This window comes from Leuresthes tenuis, unplaced genomic scaffold, assembly GCF_036924035.1.
Source record: "Leuresthes tenuis unplaced genomic scaffold, fLeuTen1.0.hap1 SCAF_14, whole genome shotgun sequence".
Taxonomy (NCBI): domain Eukaryota; kingdom Metazoa; phylum Chordata; class Actinopteri; order Atheriniformes; family Atherinopsidae; genus Leuresthes; species Leuresthes tenuis.
Window position 1 is genome coordinate 9845699 of NW_027325368.1, and position 17942 is coordinate 9863640.

At 42.0% G+C, this 17942-nt stretch overlaps 2 protein-coding genes and 1 non-coding gene across 4 annotated transcripts; 2 read left to right on the forward strand and 1 right to left on the reverse strand.

The window, feature by feature from the left end:
- Nucleotides 1-1228: 1228 nt before the first annotated feature.
- sppl2 (signal peptide peptidase-like 2) lies at nt 1229-9468 on the reverse strand. 2 transcript variants are annotated; one of them, XM_072364602.1, is made up of 15 exons: nt 9363-9468; nt 8436-8552; nt 8088-8270; nt 7910-7999; nt 7566-7705; nt 7106-7248; nt 6735-6831; nt 6250-6366; nt 5920-6001; nt 5722-5796; nt 5575-5637; nt 5387-5486; nt 5100-5177; nt 3855-4015; nt 1229-3238 (listed from the first exon to the last, which is right to left on the reverse strand). In XM_072364602.1, the coding sequence occupies exons 1-15, from the start codon at nt 9408-9410 to the stop codon at nt 3056-3058; spliced, it is 1677 nt and encodes a 558-aa protein (XP_072220703.1). In that variant the 5' UTR covers nt 9411-9468; the 3' UTR covers nt 1229-3055. The 2 variants fall into 2 exon arrangements, 1 of the variants encoding a protein (XP_072220703.1); XR_011907626.1 differs by having other exon boundaries at nt 3157-3238; nt 3724-4015.
- A 517-nt stretch (nt 9469-9985) lies between these two features.
- trnae-cuc (transfer RNA glutamic acid (anticodon CUC)) lies at nt 9986-10057 on the forward strand. The gene has a single exon. It is a non-coding gene; the product is annotated as a tRNA-Glu (tRNA).
- An 883-nt stretch (nt 10058-10940) lies between these two features.
- Nucleotides 10941-16988, forward strand: dapk3 (death-associated protein kinase 3). Its single transcript, XM_072364603.1, has 9 exons — nt 10941-11035; nt 11805-11912; nt 13019-13379; nt 13854-13983; nt 14121-14169; nt 14272-14298; nt 14386-14538; nt 14766-14811; nt 15195-16988. Exons 2-9 carry the CDS (start codon nt 11851-11853, stop codon nt 15729-15731), a joined length of 1365 nt encoding a protein of 454 aa, XP_072220704.1. The 5' UTR covers nt 10941-11035; nt 11805-11850; the 3' UTR covers nt 15732-16988.
- The last annotated feature ends 954 nt before the right edge of the window (nt 16989-17942 follow it).

Here is a 17942-nt window from a genome sequence, read left to right on the forward strand (position 1 = left end):
TCATTAGAACATAAAATTCAACTAATTGCTCAGCCCTCTGAATCACAGTTGCATCTCACAAAAAGTCATTGTCAGTTTAATCCTTGTTGCTGCAGCTGAGCAGCCTGTGGAAATGTGAAGGACGCAGACCCTCCTAACAAAGTCCAACAGCTGATTGCACAAGATAAACTAGAGGCGGTGAGACAAGATGCGCTGCTGTGTGACCGAATAATGCTGGAAAGCAGACCACAAGCTGGTAAATAAGGTTGTTTTTAAATTAAACGTCTGCTTTGTTATTAGTGTAGGAGGAAAGACGTGCAAGGTCCCTCAGACCGCTGCAGAGAACTGTCGACGCGTATTTCTGTACAGAATCGGGGCCGCAGAGTTTACTGGAGGGCCTGTATGAGCAGGAAAAGTAATCCGTGTATGCACAGGGAGTTGAGCGATGTTTGGGAAACTTCTCGTTGTGTAACTGGACATTGTTGCTGCCCTGGGTGCTTAAAAGCCTTTTGGATAGGTTTAATTAGTTGGCTTGACTTCCAAATTTGTTCTTTTGTTGAGCAAAAACAAAAATGAACTATTTTCAGATGTCGGGGATTGCCGCCATTCTCCATTCTTAATATTTCGCCAAATGTCTGTCAGCGTTTAGACAAAAACCATTAAGATAATGACAAAATGATCAGCCGACGAATCAGTAATTTAATTCATTAGCCCGAATCTCTTCAAGCATTTGAAAGGTAAAACCTTTAAAACTCAAACACGTTGTGCATGCTGTCTGATTTACAGCTAACACAGGCCACTTTAATGCCCCAGTTTGAAAAGTCTGTGAAGTGCCTTCATCCCTCTGTGTGCATACACGCACAAACAGACCTCTTAAGATCTAATTTAGTGGCCTCGTGTCACATGTTATCAAAAGGGGAGGTTTGAGGGTCACTGTGCCGCAGCGGGCTGCTGCACGGCACAAAAGCAGACACTGTGTCAGTTAATCAGATAAGCGATCCAGAGTAAATAGAAACTCTCAATCCTCCACTTGGAGTGACTCCGCCAAAGCCACAAGGGGCTCTTTGTCAGGACAGCTGTCCGTCTCTGCGGAGCCTGAACAGTAGAGACTTTTCACAGCTGGAAGGCCACGATGAAAAGACACATTCAGACTCAGGAACCGCTGCAAGGGTCGGGCGTCAAGACACCCAAGTGCTAACACAGATGACATCCCGAATTCAAGCCAGGAGCCAAAGACAAACACCAAATGTCAAATACAATGTCATTTTATTATATGGATTCCTCAACAGAGGCATTAAAAACCGCTTGCTGATAAACTATACGAGTGAATGAAATAATGTCAAACTCTGTGCCGCTGAATGGATGAGGGCACACTTTCAGACATCTCAGCTGCCCTTAGCTTTTTTTTTTTTTTTTGTTAAATATCTTCTTTATATCTCATCTATTACACAGAAGGTGGTAAATCATCACAATAGATTAACCAGACGTATATCTCAACAGGTAAACAGACTTTGGTGTTTTAACATCATGCCCTCAGGTCAGAAATGAGCTCTGAAAACACAGGCAGGATACCGAGTATACTGATTATTACCTTGGTTTCCACTTGTTAAAACCATTTGATTACACATAAACACATACATACATGAGCCAACAACCTGTTGGTCTATATGGATTAAAAAATATTGTGCAAATGCTTTTATACAAACCCTAAGAACGTGGTTAACACAACCAGTCAGTCGCTCCTCGTTTTACACATTAAACTGCAGCACATTTTGAGTACAGTACATGTTTTTTGTTTTAAAAAGCAACTTTTACACCGAACACATTCCACTGCAGCTCCCGACATGGACATAGTAAGGCCAAAACCAACTCTTAAGACAACACTAGTGATTATTGGGAGAACAAACTGCAGTGGTAAGCGAGTCGACTTCCACGCCATCGATAAAGTATGTTAAGTCGGCATTATATGACGTACACTAGTGTCATGAGAGAGGGATCAAAACGACAGCATGCAAAATAAAATTCAACAAAAGTAGAATGAATAAACAAATAAACCTTTGGGCTCAGTGGACAAATATGACAGCACCAGATTTTAAAGGGTATGAAACTCCTCAGCCACCACTGTGTTGTAACAGAAGGAAGAATAGTTAAAAGAAAAAGGTTATTTTCAGTTTACTTCAGTGACTAAAAGCTTCCAGATCAGCGTCATTCACAAAGCAATCCGACAGCTAAGAACACAGCCACCTCCAACACTTCTTCATTTACAGATTTATAACAAAGCAAATGCCTCAAGAAACTCCTGACCTCCGTTTGCCTAACTAGGACGGCTAATGGCATCTCTTCCCGTTCTGACGCCAGGCTGTAAAGCTCAGGTGCCCCGGAGGAATATTTGGTTCTTGAGCTCGGTGGCAAACGACGGCTCACGGTGCCGGTTGGTGAACGTCGGCAGCTGGTGAGCTGATGGCTAACACACAGGCCTGCTCAAAAAAACAGTTGATCTTTGAATCTCCTGTTTCATATTTTCACCTGAACTTTTGGCAATCCGTAAAAACAGAACTATTATTTACACTAATCTGCCAATCATTTGGTTTCTTTTTTCCTTTTAGACACAAGAAATGGTTTTGAAAAAGCCAATTATTAATACTTCAGCCAAAAAATTCAGTTTTCTTTCACGTGTATCAAAAATGCTTCAACTCCTTAGAACTCAGCAAGCTGTAATTTACACATTTTAGAATTTTTTGCGCAGTTATCCGATTAGATGGTTGATGATGTTCTGTTCACAGATGGGTGACGGCAGCAAATCAACTTCTCCGCTAAACAAAGTCTGTTTGAATTTAGCTTCATGTTCCTTTACAGATGAATGTGTTGAGGCTGGTTTTATACTCGGTAAGTCTGTCAGTCTCATTAGTGCCACAGCAACTATAATATGAATAAAACCCGCTCGCCTCTTTCCTTCGCACCAAGTGCAAACAAAAACATCCGTACTTAAACTCCGCCCGCTGACTGAGACGATGCAGAAGGTGGGACAAATAAAACATGGGGAGTGAAATGGGAAAATGCAGTACTCGAATTCGGCTCAGTTTGACTTGTTTTTCTCTTCGCCGTTCTCCACGGAGGGAGTTTCCTGAGGCGGCTGCTCGGGAGTGTCTTCGCTCTGATTGGTGGCTTCTGTGGTTTGTGGCTCCAGTTTAGCTGAGGGCCCCTCTGTCTGCGGCTCTGCAGTTTGTGTGCAGTTGATTGGTGCGAGCGCTATGGGAGGCTGCGGGGGAGCAGAAAACAAAGTCTGTGAGAAGGTGCAAATGTGTTTGGACTGAAAATTTAATGAGAACACAGAGGAAGTGAAATACAAATAGAACCAAACGTATATATGTATACAGTAATTCCTCTGTCCAAACTGAACCCAAACGCCATCAGAGGTATTCCCACAGAGGTTGTGAGGTCCATTAAGCCAGACAAATGAAACATGCTAACCAGAGCTAATACAGCTGTAATTACCCACTTCGCTTCATTATCACCAGCCTGTCAACCATGCAGAAAATGAGAGGGCCGCAGCAGAAAGGAGCTTTAAGTGAGATCAGCGTGTTTTAATGTTTTAGTGTAAAGTTGGGAGCTCAGATGGAATACCTGCATTGACATTCACAGACAGCTGAGCCCTCAGCAGCAGACTAAAGCACCCACAGTAAAAATAAGGAGCAGCGATGGAGGGGACAGTGAAACAGAAAGAATAAGGGGGGGTTACTCAACTTGAAATTCTACTTCACTCTGCATGTTATTTAACACTAGGATAGTTTTTAGTTTCTGTTGTTCCTTTTTTTTTTTTTTTTGGTCTTTTTTTGTTCTTCCGCAGCAGGCAGTCATATCAAACTGGTATTCACCACAAATCCACTTCCAGTCCAGAACTGGGGCAGCTCCCTGCGCCACAGTGCTACAGTGAGGCTGGTGAGCAGAGTGCAAGGCACCAGGTAGAGCAGGGCCGGCTGGCCCATCTGCATCACAGCCAGGGCCACGAAGGTGATCAGCAGGCCGATCCCGTATGCTGACAGGAGAGAGAGGAGAAGCGGGTCAGAAATGTCCGATTCATCCGTTTAAATGGAACCACGTCAACACTCACTTACTCATGTTTGCAAATAAGTATTCTTTAACGTCCTCTTCTTCTTCTGTGTAATGACTTTTTCTGTTACTCGTGGGTCAAAACCTGGGACAGGAACTGTGTCGGCCAGTTTGGGTTCAACTGAACATTTACATGCAGGACTCCCAACTGCTTTATCTCAGTGTGTTGGTCAAACTTTCCTTATTTACTTATTTCCAGCAATTTGTGCACGATTTCAGTGATTCTAACGTGTTTACGTGTATGTTAAATGTCCTGTTTTGGTTCCACTTGCACAGCAATTTGAGATCTACTTTCTAAGACCACTCTGGGAAATGGTCTCGTCCACGTTCTTTTATCAGTGTGGAGAGTAAATGAGTCCTAAGACCGGTGTGCTTCAGTGTAAACAGCAACGTGTCCACTGGAAATACATTTTTCTTTCTTTAAACTGTATTTTCTGTGTTAAACTGACTCCATCACACCGGATGTGTCGTTTACAGAAAACCTTATTTTCTTTGCCTGTGTTCTTTTCTACAGTGACACACTACTTTGCCACATTTCTTGACCTCAAAAGCTGTTGTTTAATGCGACAGAGAGTCTCTTTTTTACATCATGAGACACGCACAGGCTATGATTGTACAGGACAGCAAAGATACTCTGCGTTTCAGGCTTTGTGTTACAGTTCTGTGGAGTTTAAAGGACTTTAAAGGTTTGTGTATTTAGTCGGCAGAAGTGCTCTCCACCTTCACAAATCAGCTGTTTAATGTCAAGTGTCTTTTACTTCTCCCTGTGTGTGTTTGTTTGCATACAGTGTGGAAAGATGAGATCCAACCACAAATGGTCATAGAAAATGGATGATGAGACGCATTCAATATCAGGTGTGAAAACTGGCCAAATCGCCATTTGATGACAGAGGAGAATGAATTTTGTTCTTCACATCCCCACATAATGTCAAACCAATATGAATGAGGTCAATCAGAACACTACAACTGCATTCCACCTATAAAAACCCTCTCCAGCTCCGTGCACTTACCGATCGTACAGGCCACAAAGTAAATCCTGGAGGATTGAGTTAAAATGTCAAATCTATGACAGTATGCCACCAACAGACCTGACAGGGAAAAAAGCAAAGGCTGTGTCCAATACATTTTACCATAAATAAATATATGTGGAATCTATTTATTCGACACATTCATTGATAGTCTTTACTGTGAAGGATGCAGAGCTGAACATAAAACACAGAAAACAGTCGAATTTCTGCTTGTGGTCAAAAAATAAAACAACATGATCAAATGAGGGGTTTGTGATACGATGACACACCTGGCACAAGAATATCCCCAAAGCCCAGGAGAGAGAAGGGCCGGTCACAAAGAGCCAGAGGTGAGGAGTTTAACCTCGGCACTTTGAGCACCATGGGAAGCTGGAGAAAATGCAAACGTTAGTCTCACTATGGGCTGCGTTTCCGCTGAGCTGAGAAGGAGCAGGAGGACCGGCCTCGGTGAGCTCACCTTTTCATGTGTGGCGGAGTCAGAAGGACCAGCCGCTACCTCCACCATTATACTTTCCCCACTCTGAAAAGAAAGCATGACGGGTAATATGAGCATTCCTAACCACAGCAGAGTCTGCAGATGTTTAAACACCCCGTGTTGACGTACCTTTGTGAAGAAGGGTGTAATAAATACGAAGAAAACATCATAGACAAACAGAACTGTCAGAAGTAAAGTGCAAGCCTGCAGGAGGGAGAAAAGTCTCAGATGAGTTAACGACATACTGATTTTGTTTTTGTACAACACAGAGAAACCCTTTAAAAACATGAAAATGGTTTATATTTGTCAGCGTATCTGTTGACCCACCTTGAATGTGGGCAGCCTGACTGTTTTGAGCATGTAGAGACAGAAGGCGATCCCCAGGGCGTCCTGCAACACCCACGCCCACCTGGAGGACATAACCAGAAGGTTTGTCAGCCAGCCGCCCTCACATTATACCTCCATTGTCTTATCACACATAGACAGGGGAGTGTTGCCATGGCGCCATCCAACATGTACTTATTGACACCTAGAACAATTTAGCTCTAATCCCAAAATTCTTGGGTTTATCGGTATGCTTTTCAAAAATAAATAACACGGTTGTCTCCATGTGTGTCTGTAGGGGAGCGATTTTACACTCGTTCTCTTTGCACTCACTGGTCTTCGTTACGAAACACCACCCAGATGATGCTGACGCTGATGCAGAAGGCCGACAGCAGCAACATGCGGATCTGTGGCCGCTTGTGCAGGTACGGCAGGTTGTTCTCGGGGACCCTGTTGTCATGAGATGAAGCACGTGTCAGTCGGTGCAACAGATGCAGTCACTTTAAGGCATGATTAGCGTTGGCAGCTCTGCGGGTTCATTTCTTAAAGTCCAATTCCTAACTACAAGATCATGTAAAGTATCAAAGCATTACATTTAAAAAAGGATTTAACGTCTTTGTTGTCAAAAGACTGAACAGTTGCAGCTCTTTTTTTTTTTTTTTACATCTAAGTTGGACCTTTAATCTACAAAGTACAGCTTTTTAAAAAAAATTAAGTTTTTTTGGTATTTCCCCTGTAATTATCAGAAAGCAGGTTGTATTCCCTAAAACATGTGTATACAGACTGCCTTAGCACACCCACTGATGTAGCAGTCTCACCTGCACTTGCAGAAAGGTAGTCTCCTGACAAAAGGCCACAGGCAGCTGTGGAGGCCGACAGAAGACGCCAAACAGAAGATCCCAATGACCCAAATGGCTAAAGGGGAGGAAAGCAGGCAGGTTACTTCATATCGTCATGTGAAAAACTTTGTGCTTTGAGAAAGTACAACAGCTACTAAGAAACATAAAGTATTGTGAATTTGCAGGGAACTTCTGTTTTCAACTTGAGCTAAATGGAGGTCATCATCTCATTCTGTTTGACAATGTTTTCAAATCAATAAAATAACCAGACACAACATTATTTGTCATGGTCTGCGCAACCACACCCAAAACAGCAGTAAATACTAGTAGTGATGCTATCTTCGTCGTACCCAGGTAATCGTAGTAAAAGTAGAGGAGCACCAGCATGTTGCAGCACATGACCACGAACACACAGATCATAATGGGGGTGACGTCTACGGTCTCCTCGTCCTGCTTCTCTGCGCCATCGTCTCGCTTGTGCTTCATGTAACGTCTGCAGGAGGAGAAAGAGAAGGCGAAAGGGGTGTCGTGATTGGAGGATACTTTGATAACTTTAATAACTACCTCTAACTACATAATAACTACCTCTGCATGCTTGTTTGTTTGGACTTAAGTCACCACAATCTGCATCACTGACGTGGCATTTTCTTCAAAAATGTAAAACAGCCCGGGTCAGGATGGTCATTCCAGTTAAATGTTGAGAACTCCATTTTGAAATGTACTTTCTGTGTGTGTACAGCTGTTTCTGTGCATACTGTAACATAACATGAGGTGATGAGGTTTACCACACTGGATACAATGTTCACTCACTTCTTGCTGTCCCTGCTGCCAGCCCAGTAGCCGCCGATGGCCACTGTTCCCACTGCCATCAAGAAGATGATTACCATGTTATAATCCAACACCGGCTCACTGGGAGCATACATGGCAACCAGTCTCCCTTTACCAAAGGTCTGTTAAATTGAGAAACAGATCATGTTAGGGTTACTGATTCTGAGTAGCCTGGAAAAACTGGTAAAAGTCGAGAAAATCACAAAAATCATCAGAAAATCATAAACATACATATATATATATATGTGTGAGATTGTCAGTTTTTGGTATTGGGAGAGCCAACAGTTTGACAGGTAGTTTCCATGTTTAATGTCCAGGCCCCTCACCTTGCTTATGTCCAACATATCAGAGTAGCTCAGCAGTGCTACGGGAATATCAATCTCCTCATACTGAGTCTTGTTCCCTGCTGGTGGAGTCTGGACAAAAACAAACAAATATCTTAGTTTTTTGAAGGACCAAAATCAGTCTAATATGATGCTGAATGTCCGCAGCCAACAGTCTTACCAGTCTGTCCTTGCTGACTATAAGCAGGCCCTTGGCACCGTTGATCTGGGCCAGGCGAACCTTTTCGTAGAAAGTGCAGTTGCCCCTCATCACCATGGGGATGCGATTTGGGAAGCCTCCCTCAGGGACCTCAGAGGGCGAGCACAGGGCCGACGTTGTCAAGTCGTAAATCTGAAGACGTGACTGTGAGACAAAAGGGTTTGTATCATTAGAGTCCGAACAGGTACTAAAAGTGAAGATAAGTGGAGCATGTTGCTTCCTGAAAAAGATTAGTTAGCCATTCAAGTTGTTAGAATTCTAATAAAATACAGCTTAGTTACGCCTCTTGAGCATCGCATTGGGACTTACTGCTTTATTGAGGTCCTGAGGTAGATGTGCCCACTGTGAGTTGAAAAATATGCAGTAATCCTTCCCTTTGCTCTTGCCCTCATCACTGAAATGGGCCATGCCGTACTCTCCCACCACCTGTCAACATAAAAACAATGTGTGCATCACTGCAGGTCCATAAAACATTTGTAACTTTGATTCTTCTATCATAGTGTTGCTCGATACTTCTGGCAGCAATTGAAAACCTTGTGATAACAAGGTGAAGAGTCAAAAATGGTGAAAGAATTAGTCTGATTCTGATCTTTTGATAAAAGTGGAACATTCAAAACGCACCCTTCAGCCTAAATGTGACATACTGCCCATTTTTAAACGAGGTTCATAGTTGTTTTTTTTTAAAGTGCAGTTTGAGAGCACCACGAAATAAAGCCTAAAAATCTCAGCAATTCTCACCGCTATATGCCAACAGTTGGCACTTTTACACTTTTAGTGCAATCAGGTACATAATCGTATTAGAACCAGTGTGACAGCCTAAAGCAATACATTTAGTTATCAATCAAAAAGTAACTTCCTGTTAACTAATTACTTGTAGATTGACTAGCGAGCCACTAATCAACCATGAAATAATAACTCCAAAAGTCCTACAATTCGGACGCGTTGTCATGTAATTAAAAAGATTAACACATTGTGAGTTTACTCTCAGCTAAGTCTGTTTTTGTGCTGTGATCCTATGAATCAGCAGTAGTCCTTGCTTCATTAATGTCATATCTAAAGGAGATATGTGGGTTTCCAGGGCCCGTGGTGATGTCCGCAAGCTAGCAGTCATAGCACCCGAGCTAATGCTGAATAAACGGTTAGAAAAGGTAACCTGTTTGTCAACCACACACTGCTATGCGACGGGCACGCACAAAATGAATAAGTTTTCGATTAAATAAACGTTATTTCTCTCACCTTCTGGATGAGAAAGGCGGTCCAAATCAGTGTTTTAGGGACCCTCATGTTGTTAGCTTGTTGTTGTTTCCCCCATCAACCAACCAACCACTTTGCTCAAGCAGTTCAGCTCTGGCCGTTGCCAGCTGTGAGACCAAACCACGCCCATATGGCTGTTCGACGTTTTTAATTGGTTACCACGGTTGAGAGTGAATTTGCACGACGCTGGTTGGTTAAAGTCAAAATCAGTCAATAACGTAAAAATTAAAGCGTCGTTAAGAGCAGACTGCAGTATTTTACTTGCAGCCTATGGCATAATACACATTTACAGAAAATACTCTTCAAAAACTTTTATTTATTTACGTATGAATCAGCACATTGGGTATTTGGTACTTTTCATTCATGTTTTCCAGATTGTCACCGCAGAAACGTTTTTCTGGTACTTGGATACAATTGATGATAGGCTATGAATAAAAGAGATTTACAGAGACGTCTATATTTAACTAAATGTTCAATTTCCACATTCAGATCTCTTATCTAATTTAAGTAAACATGAAAAAGTTTAGGCCTGCAAATTAAACCCAATTTGTAATTCTATAATCAGGCAGCTTCAAAACCAATTCTTCTCTCAGGCTCTTCAACAGTCCCTGGTGGTCTAGTGGTTAGGATTCGGCGCTCTCACCGCCGCGGCCCGGGTTCGATTCCCGGTCAGGGAACTTCCGTTTTGGTAACTATAAGAAACACAATCTTTTCAGCTCTATTTTACCTATAAGTTCTAACTACCTCCGACAATATGCGTAACGTCCTTTTAATAGACTCGTGTCCTTTCCAGCCATTAATTCACTAATATAAGTTCAAAATGAAACATCACCATATCGTTTTCCTAATTGTGTCGCCACTGTTGTTTGCTCTTTGTAACTCTGAGTGTGTTCCTTCTTTATTCTTCGCAGCTGCATGCTCGATCTTGTTATTGACGAATTGCAACGGGTCGATCTCTCAGCATGACGTCAACCCATATGTTCCTCCTTCTGCCAGAATTTTACCTGCATCAAGTCTGGAAGAGCGACATCAACGCCGGAAGCTGAACCATTTCAAACTTCACAATAAGGTTCTTCTTTGACTGGGTTTTGGTGGTGGCGGTGTAACGTTTTATTAGAACTCTTGAATGTAAAGTCTCTCATAGAAATACAGAAAAACATTTAAAGGTAAATTAGTCATTCTCAAAAATTCTACATTAGGACCAAGCACTGTGTATTCAGGAGTATCCTGAAGAATGTCCGTGAGAATAAAATCTTTTTGAAAATTTTAAATATACCTGAGAAATTACAAAAAGACACTGCAAATGTATTATATACATATACAAGATGTGGTATTTACATTAAAAGAATGCAAAAGATCTGTGAATATGTTGCACATCGACTGTAGAATAGAAACCCGAACAAATTGTTTTATACTGATCAGCTCTTGATAAAAAAAAATACCTTCTTTACAACAAATCATACCAATTATTTACATTGGAAGTGTTTGTTGTGTATGACTGTCAGAACCGCCTGACATTACTTGTCTAAGACATTTGTTTTGAAAGGAAATACCGGAAACTTGGGCTTTATTCATGTTAGCTTGATGCTACTCCATCTGGAGAGTCACATTCAGCCTCTTGGATGAGGAATGCAGTTCCTGTTGCCAGCCTTACTGTGAGTATCCGTTGTTGTAATATCTTCGCCTTTAAGTGGATAAAGGCCAAAGGAAGTTTTATGTTTTTGGTGAAATGTTTGTCATTGAAGAAGAACCATTTTTAAACTGCTAGAGCCGGTGTTCAACGGTAACGTTAGCTAGTTAACCAGCTAAGCTAGCTATCGTCCACGGTCGTGACTCGCTTGAGTTTAAACTCCTGACATCCTCATTAAGTTAACAGGATATACATTTGGGTAGACTTTCTTCATGTGTTTGTGGAGGAAAGTTCGTCCACCATAGTGTTTTTTTTTAATGGTAGTCCATGGGAAAAAGTCTCCGCTGCCTGTTCAGATCATAAAGTCCTTGTGAAGCAGTCAGTTTACAGCTCGATATTCCTTTAGTTTTACTGTCCTTATACCGTTAAATTATAAGCATTTCAACGAATCAAAGGAGAGAAAAAAAGAAGAAACATGTCTATGTGGACAAATCCCAGTCCCTTTAACTTAGTGAGATAGCTGAACGGGAGAAGGAGATGATGTAAGTAGGACTGGTATGCAAAGGTCTGACATCAGCCTCAGTCAGTCTGAAAACTAAAGCTGTGTTTACACGGACCAAATAAGGAGGGAAGTCAAGTTAATAAGAGATGAATTGCCATTTGAGCCGAGTATTGTTGTGTTGCCTTAGTACCCAGGCGGCCATTAAAGGTTAGACCTACTAATATGAAATTGTTTTGAGGCTTTGTGATGTCTGCCAAATGCCCACTTAAGTCGCTTCTCTTTTTCATTGCAGGAAGTCTCAAATCATCCTCCTATCATCATTTTGAGTCAGCACAACCATGGCTGGCTTCAGGCAGGAGGATGTTGAGCTGTATTATGAGATGGGGGAGGAGCTGGGCAGGTATGTGTTGCTGATTTCCTATCCTCCAGCTGTTGACCCAAACATCTGTCTCAGGTGTTGGATTTTTCTTTTTTCTTTTAAAGAACGGCACGAAACACATGTTTTCCAAACACTTTATGCTATTTTGAGATCTCTTTTAGCTACTTAATTGAGCACAAATGGTAATTTCTCTGATTATCTGTGTACTTAACGCTCCATAGATAGTATGGAGTATGAGGTCCACATACGACACCAGATCCCATAAAGTTGATTGAGCGGTCTGACCAAAACCTGTGATCAGGAGAGAGCCAAAACACTTTATATTGTGTCAGCAGCATATCAAGTATCTGTCTTTTTATGCTTGGCTGGATGGTATGGGGAATGAGTCATCATTTTTGTCTAAATTAAATCCACCTCTCTACTGTAGTTACTGTTTTCTGCAGTAATGCAGCAAATGTGTGACGTCAGTGCCTCTCAGCGTGCACCTCTGCTGTGATGTGGTGTCAGTGAAGGAAAGGCCACTAAAAAGCTGCACAGTATTTGTTTCAGTGACGTTTTTATTGATTTTTTTTTGCCTTTTGATACTTTCCTTTGTCTTTTTTTTCCTCTATCTTTTGGATATTTGATAATAAGACAAGGCTCAACTTGTTTTCATTACCAAGTCATTTTACTCATATTTGAATAAATCTGGGCTTATTGGGATCAGATCACTATCACTGAGATCTACATCTGTGGGTTGATTTATGAAACAACTTTAGTCAAAGCAAAAATCTAAAGGAAAAGAGTTGTTAATGGATGCATTTGACATTTGAGTTTGGTTTTTTTGTCTATTACTGGCCATCTTCACCTCCTCAGGCTTCACCTCAGTTGAAGAAGAGTGATAAAGAGAAATCACTCTTAGAGTTTAATTGCCTGTCACCTCAGTTTTGTCGTGGTCACAAGCCAGAAGAAACATTGACTGGTCGAGGTTTAAAAAGTGATCAATCCCATCAAAAGTTATCGTAGCCTAAAGTCAGACACTGACTCTTTCTAACCAGCACCCAATAATTAGGTCAATATAAAGACGAATATGGTTATGTCTTTTTTATTTATTCATTTAACATCACTCTGGTCTTTCCCTTCTGCAGCGGACAGTTTGCCATCGTCCGTAAGTGCAAGGAGAAGAGCACAGGTGTTGAATACGCAGCCAAGTTCATCAAAAAGCGACGGCTGTCGTCCAGTCGGCGGGGGGTTAGCCGCGAGGAGATCGAGCGTGAGGTCAACATCCTGCGGGAGATCCAGCACAGCAACATCATCACCCTGCACGACATCTTCGAGAACAAGACAGACGTGATCCTGATCCTGGAGCTGGTGTCGGGAGGAGAGCTGTTCGATTTCCTGGCTGAGAAGGAATCTCTGAGCGAAGAAGAGGCCACGCAGTTTCTCAAGCAAATCCTGGACGGCGTTTATTACCTCCACTCCAAACGCATCGCTCACTTTGACCTGAAGGTGAGCAGTATGAGGGAAAGCTTGTGAGGCGACGGGGAAGTGATATGTTGGTGAGAAGCTTAGTGTTGGTGCCAGAAGAGGTTTATCTTTTTGTTGATCAGTTACATGAAACAGGGCTGATGAAGACTGTGTTTAAAAACCATAAGAAATAAAGACTGTTTTAGTGTTAAATGGTGGCTACAAGGTACACAGGAGACAGTTTTCTGTCATGATCGAAGTTGATATGGGAACCAGAAACTTGGTGGCTTGTTTGATTATAGCAACAGAAGAATAAAGAATAGAAACTGTTCAGGCAACAGATGATATAGCATATTTAGTTTAAAGACGACTAGTTGAACCAACATAAAGATAGGAAGTTAACGTCACATACGACCAAAGAAAACCATCAAAGTCTCACAGATCCAGAAAATGTTCTTTTCAGCTTGAACTTTCCTTACATTTCTTCATCCTGTAACTCCGATGTTTTCCTCCCAGCCCGAGAATATCATGCTGCTGGACAAGAACGTGCCCAACCCCAGGATCAAGCTGATTGATTTTGGGATAGCTCATCAGATTAAAGCAGGAAATGAGTTTAAGAACATCTTTGGAACTCCAGAGTTTGTCGGTAAGAGCCTGTGCGCTTCTAAATGTTGATTTCACTGTGGTCATGCAGGCCGTGTGTTAAACCCTCTGAGTGGATGCTCGCATGCCTCGGCTCACATCTGGTTCAAATTAAAGCGTTCATTCCTGTGTGTTTTACAGCGCCAGAAATAGTCAACTACGAGCCACTTGGCCTGGAGGCAGACATGTGGTAAGATGCCACCTTTTTTTTTTTTTAATTTTTCGCACCATCACAAGCTGTAAACTGAGCCGTCTGACAGGTTTCACTCATCCTCACTCTTCTGTTGTGCAGGAGCATCGGAGTAATCACATACATTCTGTGAGTAATGCTTCACGTCGCGACACTCTTGAATCACTTCACCCCTCAGTCATGTGAGGTCTAAAGCAAAGTTTCCATCTATGTTAGGTTGAGCGGGGCGTCTCCATTTCTGGGCGAGACCAAACAGGAGACTCTGACCAACATTTCTGCTGTCAACTACGACTTTGATGAAGAGTATTTCAGCAACACCAGTGAGCTGGCCAAAGACTTCATACGCCGCCTGTTGGTCAAGGACCCAAAGTAAGAATAGCCTCATATTATCTACTATTTTATGCATTTTAGTTTCATTAAGTATTTGAAGAAATCCACATCGTGGTGATATAACTGATCTTGAATTATTCTCTTATTTGTGAAACGCATTTTTGGAAGATGCTATTCAACTAAATCTCATCAATCTTAGAAATATAAACATGAGTGAGTCTTTCTGTTCAGACTTTTTCCCTCTGATGAATGATTTTCTTTTATAGGAAGAGAATGACTATCGATGACAGTCTTGAGCACCCCTGGATTAAGGTGGGCATTTATATATTACTATTGATCGAACGACCTCATTTAATTTGGTATGAAGTGCTCAGCCACCGAGGTATTTGTTTATGTAAAGAAACTTGGTTTTTTTTCTTTCCTTTTGAGATTTATTCAAGGCCAAAGCTTCTGATAGTTTGAAGTTTTGCTCCTTTGTTTTATTCTGGTGTTGGCCTCGGGAGATTGATATTCAGCGTTTGGTTTATACGTGTTTTTATCAGCCTTAAAACAATAAAGCACATTTCTAAATGTTTGTGCCCACAAAGTAATCAGATAAACAGCGTTTATCTCTGGGTGTTTGATGTCTTTGTTCTGCAGTCTATGTTTTGAGCTTATCACTTCCATTTTAGACCTTTCCATTCTTTCTTCTCCAGGTGATCAAGAGGCGGAACGTACGGCAGGAAGAGAGAGATCACAAGACCGAGCGCCGGCGCCTGAAGACCACTCGTCTGAAGGAGTACACCATCAAGTCCCACTCCAGCATGCCTCCAAACAACACTTATGTCAACTTTGAGCGCTTCTCCCAGGTGCTCGAGGAGATCGCCGCGGCAGAAGACGGTCTCAAGGAGCTGGAACGCAATCAGCGCTCGTGCCAGGAGGATGTGGCGGCGCTGCTGTCCATATATGAGGAGAAGGAGGGTTGGTACAAGGAGGAGAACCAGATCATCTCTGCCGACCTGAGCCACATCCGCCAGGAGCTACAGCGCACACAGGCCCAGCGCAAGAAGTGCCAGGAGGACGCCCGGCTGACCATGCAGGCTGCCAACATACTAAAGCGCAAGTTCGGGCGTCTGGAAAACCGCTACGAGGTCCTGGCTGAGCAGGTGGCCTCTGAGGTCCGCTGGGTAGAGGAGCTGGTTAAGTCCATCTCTTCAGAGAAGGGCACCCTCAGCTCTGGCAGCATGCCCTGAGCTGGGCTGCAGTCCAGCAAAGACATTTTAATTTTCCACTCTCCTCCTGCTCTGTCTGCGCTGCACGCTGAAGTTTGATTGGGTTGCTCGACATCGACAGCTGCGCTGCCATCAGAAAAATGTCCCACTATTTTTATGTCACGCTATACAGAACGGGCAAGAAGAAGACAGGCAGTACATCCCATTCCTGTGTTTTTATTAATTAATTTATCATTTTAGCTGTTACGTTGTGTACTGTAATTCAGCAGCCATTGCAAACTAGAGTAGAAATGCATCCATTTATTTTACTTTGCCTGGTTATCATTTTTAAAAACCCAATCTTAAGTTTTGTAGTTCTTTAAATGTGATTGACATCCGTGTGTTTGTCTCTGCCTCAAGTTGCAGACCGGTTACGTGAGAAATCGTCACATCATACGCGCAGTAACAGGTTTGTGAGGCATTCAGGGGTATTTATTTATGTGGTTACATGCATTTTAGTTTTGACTTCAGCCGAGATTGAACTTCTCTCATATGTAGGGACAGAGCGTTGACTCTGAATGATGCAATAAAGGTAAACACTCGGCACAGAAAACAGAGCTTTAAGGTAACATCGTGCTATTTCTTAAGACATTTCCTGGAAAGTCACATTTATAATTTCTCGACCTAAATGAAGCACAGTCAGCTCATCGTCTGAAACTAGTTCTTAGTGTACAGAATAGTTTTAAATTTGACATATAATTAGCTCCGAAATGTTTTTATTTTTGCCCAGGAAGTGTCTCGGATAGTAATTTGGGAAAATCACTCTGAATTCCCGGACTTGGAAAATCGACCAGATACGAGAATGTATAAAGTTTTCTTTGCAGTGCCTGAAAACTGATCGACCTCATTTGCCTCTGAGTGCTCATCTGCCATCAAGTTAACGACATTTCAGTCACTCCAGCATAAATGCTAAAAGTCTTCAAATGCTACAGTTTTTTGCACAGTAGCCTTCTAAACCAAATAGTGCGCATGGACTCGTCCTCTGTACATATATCGTAACTTGGCATTCATCCCTGCACACTTGAAACATTCCATTGACAAGTTTCACATCCAGCTAACACATTCCCTGCGTACAGCACAGAGAGCCTATTGTGTAGTCTGTAGTGTTTTTCAGTAGAGAAATGTAATCGTTTGCACTTAATTCATTAAAGCAGAGTTCTACAAATATATTTTAATCTGCCTTGAGAGAAAGCTGTAAAGACCATCTGGGCTTGTTTCAAATAAACAGTTATCACTCAAGCACACTGTTTCTGTGTGGATGTCTCTTGAACCTCGGTCTGTAAACTTTGGATCGCTATTCATGCGGGGGGAAATATCTCATTGTGGGAACTGTCCTGTTGTAGGCCGTAAACATCCTTTTCGTCTTGATACAGATGTGTAAACAAGGTTATATGGTAGGGATATATCAATATTTTTCTGATTGTACGTACTGTGTGATTTCCAGTGAATTACTTTTATCGCCTCTCAGTGGAAGCTTGTACCTGATTTGATTCAGTCCTACATTAAACATAAACACCACATAACTGTTGTTAGTGGTGTAATTAATTAAGTTATGCAGAAAGAAAATTAATCATCCTTCACTTTTTCTTACTCTGACAGTAATTTTCTTTATAAATTTTTTACTATCACCATGCAACTTCTATTTCAGGACTGAAAACCGACTTAAATGTACTTAAGAGGCACTCAGGTTGATCATTTTATCATTTCAAGTCTGTAATGGCTGCTGTGGCTTGATTGATTTATGCAAATTACAGTGCGCCGGTGCCGAGCTCTGATTGGATAGAACTCCGAACGCTCACAGATGATTGGTTATCGGGGAAAGGAGCGCCTATAACCATCTGGGATGACAGCATGCTCACCGATCTCCCTTCTCTTACCAAATATAGCCGAACTGGTCACAAGTCATGTTTGAGTACAAGGATAGAGGGCTGTCCAGACAAAGTGGACCCAGCTAAATTTGTGACCAAGCTAGAACTAGTAAAAAGGTTATTGGCAAGTTCCTTTAATGCCCAGAGCTGCAGAAATAGCTGCTTTTGTAACTCCTGACAACTTCCAATATTACACAGTGATGCCTTTTGGGTTGCGAAATGCCTGCGACACACTCCAACGTTTACTGCCATTTACAAGTTTTTGCAAACTGTAATCTACTAGTTTTTCTTCCACAGATACATGACATAAACTAGAGACGCAAGA